At 36.7% G+C, this 12,707-nt stretch overlaps 1 protein-coding gene across 8 annotated transcripts in view; it reads left to right on the top strand.

Annotated features, from left to right (window-relative positions):
* The window catches only part of ATR (ATR checkpoint kinase), a 120,796-nt gene that overhangs the window by 78,934 nt on the left and 29,155 nt on the right, over positions 1–12,707 (top strand). For 6 of the 8 annotated variants that reach the window (XM_045386839.3, XM_065540059.2, XM_005545995.5 and 3 more), the window contains 4 exons: positions 397–576; positions 1,069–1,228; positions 3,923–4,102; positions 12,016–12,158. In XM_045386839.3, coding sequence (XP_045242774.1) covers positions 397–576; positions 1,069–1,228; positions 3,923–4,102; positions 12,016–12,158 — 663 coding nt within the window. Of the gene's footprint in view, positions 1–396; positions 577–1,068; positions 1,229–3,922; positions 4,103–12,015; positions 12,159–12,426; positions 12,700–12,707 lie in introns of those variants that run through there. The other 2 variants (XM_074031217.1, XR_012430768.1) reach the window with 2 other exon arrangements.

Genomic DNA, 12,707 nt, shown 5'->3' with positions numbered 1-12,707 from the left:
TTTATTTACTTATTATTTTAAGGGATGGGGTCTTGCTATGTTGCCTGAGCTGGAGTGCAGTGGCTATTCACAGGCATAATCATAGCTCACTGCAACCTTGAACTTCTGAGTTCAAGTGACCCACCTGCCTCCGTCTCCTGAGTAGCTGGGAGTACAGGTGCACACTACCATGTCTGGCTAAAGCACTAAATACATAAACCAGCATAAATTGGTGTTTACATTCAGTTTGAAAAGATAAAAATATAATTGTTTACTTAGCAAGGATATATTAAAGTTCTACCAAAGACAACTGTGTATTTTAAATTCTTTATTTCTGATTCAAAGTACATGCTTTATATATGAGATTAATAAGGCTGAATATGATAACATTTTAACATAGGCTCTATCTATCTTCAGATTGCACATGTTGTGTGAGTTGGAGCATAGCATCAAACCACTTTTCCAGCATTCTCCAGGTGACAGTTCTCAAGAAGATTCTCTAAACTGGGTAGCTCGACTAGAAATGACCCAGAATTCCTACAGAGCCAAGGAGCCTATCCTGGCTCTCCGGAGGGCTTTACTAAGCCTCAACAAAAGGTTTCTCATACTACTTTTATTTTAAAAATGTCACTTATCTTGAATTTGGTATTTGGATATTATTTGGGGGTATTTGTATTTCTTAATTTTCTTTCTGAATCTATCTTTTTCTACTTTTAATTATCAGGGCTACATTATCTGGTTGAAAGGAACCTAGAACTTAAGAATCACTTTTTTACGCCATTTCTTTCTCTTTTTTAAGATGTTAAATACATATCTGGGGGATATGTTTTTTACTGATAAAAATCAAGAATAAGGTTTATAATAGGTAAAACAGAGCACTATAAGAAAATTAAGTCAAGTCTTTTTGAACAAATTAATCATTAATTCCTTTGAAATAGTATATGAAGAAGTTTCTGTGTTAGGAAGAGGGGTTTTCAAAACATTGGAACTACTTGCAAAGTTTATGACCTAGATTTAAATTGTTTAAGTTAAGTTGTCGCATACGCTTGTCAGTGGTCTCTCTCACCCATGTGTTGTTACTTCCTTTAGACCAGATTACGATGAAATGGTTGGAGAATGCTGGCTGCAGAGTGCCAGAGTAGCTAGAAAGGCTGGTCACCACCAGACAGCCTACAATGCTCTCCTTAATGCAGGGGAATCACGACTCGCTGAACTGTATGTGGAAAGGGCAAAGTGGCTCTGGTCCAAGGTAATGGCCAGGGAAATGTCATCAGATATATATATATATATATATATATATATATTCTGTTGGGAATTATGTACTTCCTTAAAAGGCCAACTGAGAGAACATAACTAATCCAAATTAAGAACCTTCCTTTTCTATCACTTTTCTTCATTAGTTATCTACCATAGCCTGGAAGTAACTATTCTTTTTACTCTACAGTCCCCAGATACCTTCCCATTTCAAGGCTGAATGTGGAGTTCTTTCAGTTTTCATCTATCTTACATTTTCCTTGAGGAAAACGACCTCTTAATTTTTCACCTTATGTATGTATACATACAGTAAATGTTGGTTAAATGAATGTAACTCTGTCACTTAGTCGCTGGCAGATAATTAGCTCTCTGTGGACTTGCCAGTGTTACTGTCAATATTCAGCTCTGATCTGGCCAGGAAGGGCCTAGCATCTGAACAGAAGTTCACAGCAGTCTTCAGATTAAAGCAAAAGTAATGAGAAGGGGGTTTTTTAAACATTGGAACTGCTTGCAAGATTTATGATCCAGATTTATTTTATTTATTTATTTATTTATTTATTTATTTATTTATTTGAGGCAGAATCTCACTCTGTCGCCCAGGCTGGAGTACAGTGGCATGATCTCGGCTCACTACAACCTCTGCCTCCCGGGTTCAAGTGATTCTCCTGCCTCAGCCTCCTGAGTAGCTGGTACTACATGCGCCATGCCCAGCTAATTGTATTTTTAGTAGAGACGGGGTTTCACCGTGTTAGCCAGGATGGTCTCGATCTCCTGACCTCGTGATCCACCTGCCTCAGCTTCCCAAAGTGCTGGGATTACAGGCGTGAGCCACTGTGCCCAGCCTATAACCCAGATTTAAATGGCTATTACTTAAATTTCTCCTCAGGCTAGTCACCAGTTTAGAATTAGTAATAGGCATTACTAATAGTAATAGCATGTTCTGGAATTGATACTTAGCAACTATTGTTGGTGCCATTTGTGGTTACACAAACTTGTGGTGGCTGAGAAAGGACAGGAGAGGAGATGTTTCCTGGATGAGAGGGGAAAGCAGTTTATTCAGTGTGCATTAGTCAGTACCTGGTCATTTTATTGAGCTAGTGCTAGTCTATGTATTATAATACCTTAAACTCAATACATTCAAGATGCAATTTATTGTTAATACTCAATACCTGTTTCTCCTCTCACGTTTCCTACTTTTCTGAACAAGACTTTATTCCATCCTCCCATCGAAAGCAGAAATCTGGACATCATCTTAAATTCCTTCTGCAACCTTACTTTTCACATCCAGCTGGAGACTAAATCTTTGTTCTTCAACCTTAGAAATATCTCTTGAATCCTCTCCCTCTTATTTATTTCCACTGCTTTAATTTATGACTTTATTATTTACATTCTCTAACAATGTTAACAACCTTTTTAGGATCTCACCATTTACTGCAGTTTGTGATCTTTCTAAAATCTACATCGAATCATGTTGCTCCTTCAAAAAGATTAAATCCTACAAAGTATTCTTCATACCTTTAGGATTAAGCCTGAACTCTAGGAACTATATAAATCCCTTTCTGATCAAGTCCTGGCCTACTTCCTCAGTGTCATTCATCACCATCTCAAAAACCCTTTAAACTTCAGCTAAAATCAGACTATGTGCTTTTCTTCCAATTAAAATTATTCCATCTACCTAGAATGCCTTTCACTAAATTCTCTGCCAAGAAGATTTCTACTTATTCTTGAAAACCTAATTCAAATTTTCTTTGTTGATAACTTTTCCTGACTGCTGTTTTCCTTCATTTTCCTATATTCTTCAGGTAGGTTTAAGGGACTCTTCTCTCTCCTGTATAATGCCGATGTATATTCCTCTGTTGTAGCACTTAGCAAATATGCTGTTATTTCACATAGTTTCTTTCCTCATGTGACTATGAACTTTTTTATGCCAGGGATTTTAATTTGTTCATGATTGTCTTCAGTTCCCTGAACTTTGATTATAGTCCTTTCTTGATATCCATGGGGAGATTGGTCCCAGGATTCTCCATGGATAACAAAATCTCTGGATACTCAAGTCCTTTATATAAAGTGGCATACACTGTATTTGCATATAACCTGCAGACATCCTCTTGTGTACTTCTCTAGGTTACTTATAATACCTAATACAGTGCAAATGCTTTGTAAACAGTTATTATACTTGTATTGCTTATTCATATTATTTTTAATTTTTTGTTCATAATATTTCTTTTTTTTTTTTTAAGTTTTATGTTTTGAGAGAGACAGAGTCTTGCTCTGTTGCCCAGGCTGCAGTGCAGTGGCATGATCATAGCTCACTGATGCCTTGGACTCCTGGCCTCAGGCAATCCTCCCACCTCAGCCTGTGCTTTGTAGCACGGGAATTGCATATGTGAGCCACTGTGCCCAGCCATTCCTAATATTTTCTATCCACTGTTGGTTGAATCCATTGATGTGGAACCTATGGATATAGACAGCCAACTACAGTTATAAAATTAATTAGTAAATGAATGAATAAGATGAAATGAAGCAATGTTTCAGTTTTAGAATTTTACTTTAGTAAGAGGCAAACAAAAGATAAACATGAAATTACACGTGGATTTGTACAAAAACATACTTAATGAACTAATACTTTTGCAGAAAATAGAAATATGTTTTTAAATTAAAAGGCTTATTGTTGCCTTTTTTCTTTTAGGGTGATGTTCACCAGGCACTAATTGTTCTTCAAAAAGGTGTTGAATTATGTTTTCCTGAAAATGAAACCCCACCTGAGGGTAAGAACATGTTAATCCATGGTCGAGCTATGCTACTAGTGGGCCGATTTATGGAAGAAACAGCTAACTTTGAAAGCAATGCCATTATGAAAAAATATAAGGCAAGTATATGTATAATGCAATTTCAGTTAACTCTTTGTTGACTGGGTAAAATGACTTAAGTCTATATGGAAAAGTATATGTATAAAAATAACCAGGAAATTTTTTTGACTTTTCAGTGAGTATATAACATAAGTAATTGGAATTATCACAAAATAAATATACTCATGAAACTGCCACCAAGTCAAGAAATAGAATATTATTTGAGCTCTATAACCCCACTCCCCTTCACCCCAGTAATCACTATTCTCCCCCTCTGTCTCAAAGTTAACTACATCCTAGCCTGAAAATTTTTGAGCAAAACCAATTTATAACTTCTTGACTAGGTATTAAACTTTATATAGATGGTGTTGTAAGAGATATACCTCTCAGTAATCCATGGGTCAATGAAAACTTTCAGTGGAAATTTAAAAGTACTTTGAACTGAATGATAATAAAAATGGCACATGAAATCCTGTGCAGCTAAAGCCATTCTTAAAAGGGATTTAAATTTTTATTTGCATATATTTGACGAAAATAAAGGTTCAGAATTAATGAGCTAAGTATCTATTCCAACGGGTTAAAAAAGGAACTAAAAAAGTAGGGGGAGGAAAAAAAAGTAGAAGAAAGGAAATAATAAAGCAAAGAGCAGGTGGCTGGAATTTGTGGGACAGATAACTGAGAGAAAAATGTTAAACAGAGTAGTTCCTATCTGCATAGGAATTGTGTTGGCTGAATACCAGCCTGCGCATGAATAATCCAGAATTCTATGAGGCCAAGCTAGGAATAACAGACTTGCTGGGGAAACAACAAACATGCAGAAGCTATAAGAACAATTTCCAGAGCTCACATGGGATCGAGATTCATTCAGATGACAGGATTGAGAGTTATTCAGTCCACCAGCCAGATTGAGAGGCCTCATTGCATAATATGGAACATTCAGTAAAGACCTTAAAAGAGCCACAACTTAGAAGTAGGACTAAATCAGTCCTAGGCTAAAAACTACTCTATATCCATACTAGAAAGGCAGTAAAACAAGCTTTAAGAGGATTACACTGATCTTCAAGTAACCTTACTGCCTACCGGATCAAAGTCTAACACTCTTTAAAGCAAGACAACAAAATCTAAAACTTGACAACATAAAAATATATCCAGCATCCATTAAAAAATTACTATGTGAATGAAGAAGCAAGAATATTTGAGCCATACATAGGAAAAAAATAAATCAATAGAAATAGTTCTAGAAATGACAGAGATGATGAAATTTATAGATAAGTATGTAAAAACAGCTGTTGTATATAGACTCCATAAGTTTAAGAACATAAACAAAAATAAGAGAATGATGAGAAGAGAGAGGAATCAGAAATACAAGAAAGACCTAAATGGGACCAAGAGCCAAAGCAAATGGCACAGACAGTGCTAATCTTTAGATCCAGGAAGTGTTGCGTTCTGATGAAGATAAATAGGAGTCCAGCTCCTGTTCCTTGGTTACAAGAAGATGTCATGCCACCTAAGAAACTAATCTTGATTTGCATTAAAAACTATATTATCCTAAAGGGCAGTGATAATGAGGCAGGTTCTGAAACCATACTTGTAAATTTCACCTTTCCAGTTGGAGAGATCTTCTGAATTTATTTTAGTATGTAAGGCGCAACAACTTACATACTAAGCCTTTGTGAGAGGCACACAAAAACTCACCAGTACTTAACAGCAGAATTTGATAGTGGATATTCCAGTTCTCCCATCTCTGTCTGGTACTAAAGCCAGGGTTAGGGAAGAGAGATGTCGTCAGACTACCAACTTTTCAGGTTCTGTTTCCTCTGCGTACACCCCTAATTTCCTGTCATAAAGACCAGAGTAGCCTCCTCTCTTGTTCTGGTTGCCTATACATGATGTAGACAGAAATGAGTAGAGAAAAGAATAGAGGCTGACTACTGTAGAATGGCATGAAGATCCAAGGGGCCACATATTGCATGATTCCACTTACATGAAATGGCTAGAATAAGCAAATACATAGAGACAGAAGGTAGATTAATGGGTACTAGAGACTGAGGTTGGGTCTGGGAAGTGACTGCTAATTGGTACAATTTTTTTTTTGGAGTGATGAAAATGTTCTGGAATTTGATAGTGGTGATGGTTACACAACTCTGTAAATATACTAAAAACAACTTTAAAATTGTGAACTTTATATTATATCCCAATAGAGCTGTCATTTTAAAATATTACCCAAATGGCAATCTTTAAATAAAAAAAGAAGTAAAAGATACAAGGACAAGGAAAAAAATGTAGGAAATTTGCAGATGATATGAATACATATGTAGAAAATTCTAAATATTATAAACTATTCAAAATATTGAGTGAGTTAAACAAGATTGCCTGATGATTTTACTTCTGTATGACAACCAATAAAGATTTTAAAATATACCATTTACAAGCAAAAAGTGCTTGAACAGTTGGATATCTGTATGAAGAAAAAAATGTTCTTCAACCTCTACCTCATACCATAGACAAAATTGCTTCAAAAAGAGTGGATTATAGATCTAAACTGAAAAGCTAAAATTATAAACTTCTAGATGAAAAAATAGAAGAAAATCTTTACAACCTTAGGATAGGCAAAGGTTTTCTTAGATCACACAAAGCATTAAGCATTAAAAAAATCCTGATAAATTAGATTTTCATCAAAGTTAAAACCTTTTCTAAGAAAGACAGTTAAGAAAATGAAAAGGTGTAAGCCATAGACTTGGAGAAAATACTTGCAATACCTATATGACAGAGGATTTGTAGCTAAATTATAGAGAACCCTACAACTTAGCAAGACAATTTAAAAATCTGTGAGGCCAGGCACAGTGGCTCAGGCCTGTAATCCCGGTGCTTTGGGAGGCCAAGGCCTGAGGATTGCTTGAAGCTAGGAGTTCAAGACCAGTCTGGGCAATATAGTGAGAACCTGTCTCTACAAAAATAAAAATTAGCCGGGTATAGCGATGAATGCCTATAGTCTTAGCTATTCAGGAGGCTAAAGCAGGAGGATCACTTGAGCCTAGGTGTTTGAGGTTACAGTTAGCTATGATGGCACCACTGCATTCCAGCCTGAGTTAGAGTGAAACTTTGTCTATTAAAAAAAGAAATAAAGATCTGCAAAAGTATTGGAAAGACACTTCATAAGAATATATGCAAATGGCCAAAAAGCAAATGAAAAGACGCTTAGCATCATTAGTCATTAGGAAGATGCAAATTAAAACCACAATGAAATAACACATTATACACTGAAATGGCTGAAGTCTAAAAGACTAGCAATACCTGTTAATGCAATAAATGCACCTGGTGGGACTATAAAAAGTTAAATCTACCATATTCCATTCCATTCTTAGATGTTTATCCAACAGAAACAATTACATATGTCAATAAAAAGACTTGTACACAAATGTTTATAGTAGCTTTAGTCACAAAAACTGGAGATAGACCAGCTGGCCATCCAGAGAAGATGGGTAAACAAACTGTGGCACAGTTATATAATGGAATACTACCCTACAACAAGAAGAAATGAACTACTGGTACACGCAACAAGGTGGATTAATGTCATAGATATGCTGAATGAAAGAAGAGGGACATAACAGACTACGTGCTTATATGATTTCATTTATGTGACATTTTAAAACAGGTACAACTAATGTATATGAATAGAAATATCAGTAGTTGCCTGGGTAGTTGGCAGGAGAGTGATGGCAAGGGTGGGCGCCCGTAAGAACTTTCGAGAGAGTTAGGAATGTTCATTTTCTTGACTGGAATGATGGTTCCATGGGTGTATATATGTCAAAAGTTACCAATTTGTACTTAATGTGTAAATTTTATTGTATGAAAGTTCTGTCTTAAGAAAGTTGATTTAAAATTTTATTTTATTTTATTTTTGAGACAGGGTCTTGGTCTGTCAACCCAGGCTGGAGTATAGTGGCATGGTTATGCCTCACTGCAGCCTCAACCTCCTGGGCTCAAGTGATCCTCCCACCTCAGCCTCTCAAGTAGCTGGGATCACAGGCATATGCCACCACACCAAGCTAATTTTTTATTTTGTGGGGACAGGGTCTTGCTGTTCTGCCAAGGCTGGTCTCAAACTTCCTGCCTCAACTGATCCTCCCATCTCTGCCTCCCAAAGTGCTGGGATTATAGTTGTGAGCCACCATGCATGCCCAGCCTAAAATTTTTAAAGATATCATTTAGGATAGCAATAAAAATAATGAAATGCCTAAGATTAAATTGCACACAAGACCTCTCCAGAAAATAAAAATTAAAACATTAAAATTGAGTGAAGTAAAAAAGACCTAAATAAATTGGTAGCTAGAATACATGTATGAATGGGAAGACTCAATAATATAATTATTTCTCTACAAATTCACCTAGAGGTTTAATGCAGTTCTCATCAAATGCTAACAGGTAATTGAAAATTAGAATTTAAAATTTCTGTGGAAACATAAAGTCCAAGAATAACCAAGAAGCTTTTCTGTCACCTTTAATTTTTTCAGTTTTATTTTGAAATAATCTTTGACTTTTAAAAAGTTGGTAGTAGTATAGAGAATTTCCATATCTACCCTTTAGCATGTTTCCCCTAATTTTAATATTTTACACTACTATAGTATCAGAAGTGGGAAATTAACATTGATAAACAGTACTGTTAACTATCTGTAGACCACATTTCACCAGTTTTCCCAATAGTGTCCTTTTTCTGTCTAGAATTGAGGATTCCATATAGCATTAGTTGTCATATCTCCTAGTAACCTCCAATCTATCTGAGATGCTCTTTACTATATTGTGTGAGGTCAGGTGCAGGGAGAAAATAGTTGGCCCAATCAAAAGAAGTAATTGGAGAGAGTTTAATGAAAAACTAAATTAAGGGAAATTAACAAAGGATGGTGAAAGTACCCCATGGCTAGCAACAACAGAGAGTTGTTGCTAACTCTAGACCTGAAGGAGTAAAAGGATAGAGCATTTACTGGAACCTATAAAGGGAGCTAAATTTGTAGGAAAGGACCATCGGACCAGAACTTAACCTTAGGGAAAGAAACACAACCACTGTCAACTGCAGCCCAGCAGGAAGGAAACCAGCAGGTATAAAGAACTTAACCTCACTCTCCTCCTCACCCTCTAATCTGTTACTACCTTCCATTGATTGAAGTTCACAGGAAGCCAGAGGGCAAACAGGCCCATTAATATAAATCATCAATTTCAATGTCCTGGGGCACTGAGCAGAGTGGAAAAGGCTAAAGTTGGCAAGTGTATCTATCTGGAGGGGCAAACTGTGAATAACCAAAATAGTCTTTTCAATAAATGTTGTTGTATCACTTGGGTATCCTACAGGAAAACAAAAAATCAAACTTGATCCCTTCTTCCCACTATAAACAAAAGTAAACGAGGTAGATTGCTAATCTAGGTCAGGACTTCTTAAACATTACAAAAACACTATAATATAAACAATAACTTCTCTTTATCAGAAGATACCATTGTGAGTTAGAGGCAAGCTGCAGATTAGAAGATATTTGCAATACATTAGAGGTTCATATCTGGAATATGACCCAGCATGTCCCCATAGGATATATACAAGAATGTTTATAACATTATTATTTGTCGATTTTATTTTGGAAGTAATCCAAATGGCAATCAATTATAGAATGGATAAATATGTTGTAGCATATTCTTATAATGGAATACTATATAGTAAACCAAATTTATATGCAATAACTTGGATTGATATCACAGATGAAATGTTGAGTGAAATAAGCCAGATAAAAAATAATACATGTAGGGCCGGGCGTGGTGGCTCATGCCTATAATCCCAGCACTTTGGGAGGCCGAGGCAGGCAGATTGCTTGAGCTGAGTTCAAGACCAGCCTAGGAAACATAGCAAAACTCCATCTCTACAAAAAAATACAAAAATTAGCTGGGTGTGGTGGTGTATGCCTGTAGTCCCAGCTGCTCCGTAGGCTGAGGAGGGAGGATCGCCTTGAGACTAGGAGTCGTGGCTGCAGGGAGTCATGAGCATGCCACTGCACTCCAGCCAGGACAACAGAGCAAAACCCTGTCTCTAATAATAATATATACATTTTTGGAGACAGAGTTCTCACTCTGTCACTCAGGCTGGGGTGCAATGCCGCGATCTCGGCACACTGCAAGCTCCACCTCCCAGGTTCATGCCATTCTCCTGCCTCCACCTCCCAAGTAGCTGGGACTACAGGCGCCCACCACCACGCCCAGCTAATTTTTTTTTTTTTTGTATTTTTAGTAGAGACGGAGTTTCACTGTGTTAGCCAGGATGGTCTCTATCTCCTGACCTCGTGATCCGCCACCTCGGCCTCCCAAAGTGCTGGGATTACAACCATAAGCCACCATGCCCAACCAATAATAATTATTATAGTATGATTCTATTTATATAAAAGTTCAAAAACAGGTAAAACAAAACTCCTGGAGTTCTTGTATGAGGCTGATCAATTTGTGATAATTAATCAAGTTGTATACATAAGATTCGTGTATGTTTCTGTATATAAACTTTATTTTTCAAAATAAAACTTAAAAATCTTAACTAAAAAGGGGGAGAGAGAGGGGAGGGAGGGAGGAAGGAGCTTTTATATAAAGGTAATTACTTTGTGATAATTGATCAAGCTGTAAATTTGAGATTTGTGTATTTTTCACTATATGAATTTTACTTTTCAAAATAAATATTTAAAATCTAAGCTGAAACGAGAGAGGGAGGAGGAAGGAAGTTAGGGAAGGAGGAAGAAAGGAAAGCAGGAAGACAGATAGGAAGGAAGAAAGGAAGGAAAGACTAGGTTGACTAATATGTTTTTCTGGCAGCCCTTACCCTGTGTGGCTGGTTAGGTACATGAACCTAGCATGTACCACACATCTAATCATGTCATTCTGTCCTCTATTCCCAGGCAGGTTTGTGTCTGTAGAGTCTCAAGATTAAAGTCAGTAGAAACTCAAGATCTCACTTAAGATTTCTGGTCTAAACTATGTTCTCAAACTTCTTTAGATGAAAAGTGGAGCTTCAATTTAAAAAAAAAAAAAAAACTGTTAGTGATCCTGTGTATTTCCCATCACATTTAATGTCATATTAAAAATTAATAAACCACACAAATATTTAAGGCAGGAACAGCAAGAAGAAATGACAAAGGAGACTAAGTGAGAGTGACCAGAAAGAGAGGAGAAAACTTGGAAGATGGTGGCCTCACAGAAGTCAAGGGATGAAAGCATTTGAAATACGTGACTTGGACACCAGAAACATATTGAAGAGAGTTCAAATGAGATCAGAATTGTAAAATATCTCTTGGATTTGAGGAGCTCCTTAATGGAGTGAAGCTGAAAAGACATAGTTTTAGGAATCAATGTGAGGTGGAGAATTCTTTTTAGAAGCCTGCTTCTGAAGGCGTTGAGAGAAAGGGCAATAACTTGTGAGAGATCTTGGAGAAAAATAAGATATGTGATTTTAATTTTACCATAATTTTTATGCTTTTTAAAGTCCTACCCTCTTTAGAGACTTGATATTACTTCTGCTTTGAGGATTTTTAAAAATGCCTTTCATGATACATGTGTATATATACACACACACATATTTATATATAAAAAAACTTTAACCCATCCAGACACTACTTTTCTGTATCTTTTAAAGTGGTGACATAAATGGAGTTTTCTTCTCCTAAGTTGCGAATTTTTCCAACACTATTTCATGTTGGACAGTGGACAACCCATCAGAACCAATCAGCCCTCCTGAGGAAACCTTTATAAGAAGGTAGCTATTCCTTATCCACATCAAAGATTGAGTCTGCTTTTGACTTTGCTCCGCCTAGATAAAGGTCACATACTTTGATCCGTATTCATCTATTCATATTTTACTTCCCAGCATAGCATGGGATTTCCTTAGGTGAGTATCCTATGTTCTTTTTTACAGGATGTGACCGCGTGCCTGCCAGAATGGGAGGATGGGCATTTTTACCTTGCCAAGTACTATGACAAATTGATGCCCATGGTCACAGACAACAAAATGGAAAAGCAAGGTGATCTCATCCGGTATATAGTTCTTCATTTTGGCAGGTGAGTATGAGAACTGCATGTTTGCAGATTAAATATGAAAGGATGACTATTAATATTGAAACTATTATCACATGTCTTAGCATATTCTAGGTATTTTCTGGCTTATGACTGATTCAGTGTATCACCTTAGATAAGATGTAAATTTTTCCTTTATGCAAGTTTTTTCTTCACTTTAAAAACTAACTTTTTAAATGAAAAAAGTGATATAGGCATGTGTTTTGGAAACTCTCTCTAACCATGTTATTCCTCTGCTCTCACACTGACACAGCAATCATCAACACAGTAGAAGACTTATGTGACCAGATATGTGGGGTTTTTTCCCCATACACCAAGCGGTGGACACCAGCTTGATGTCCTCCAATTCTGTGCTGACACTCTGTGTCTGGAGACAGTGTCATACCTCAAAGGTTGACACAAGACCATCTCCTCCTTCCCCTAGTTGCAAGTCTGGGCCTCTGGAACTTCTGACCAACTGGCTTCAAGTTGGGGTTCTCACAACTTCCTCTTGGGTTCAATAAATTTGCTAGAGTGGCTCACAGAACTCAGGGA

This window comes from Macaca fascicularis, chromosome 2 (assembly GCF_037993035.2).
Source record: "Macaca fascicularis isolate 582-1 chromosome 2, T2T-MFA8v1.1".
NCBI lineage: Eukaryota > Metazoa > Chordata > Mammalia > Primates > Cercopithecidae > Macaca > Macaca fascicularis.
The sequence above is the reverse complement of the archived record's forward strand: the minus strand, read 5'-3'. Positions and strand labels throughout refer to the sequence as shown.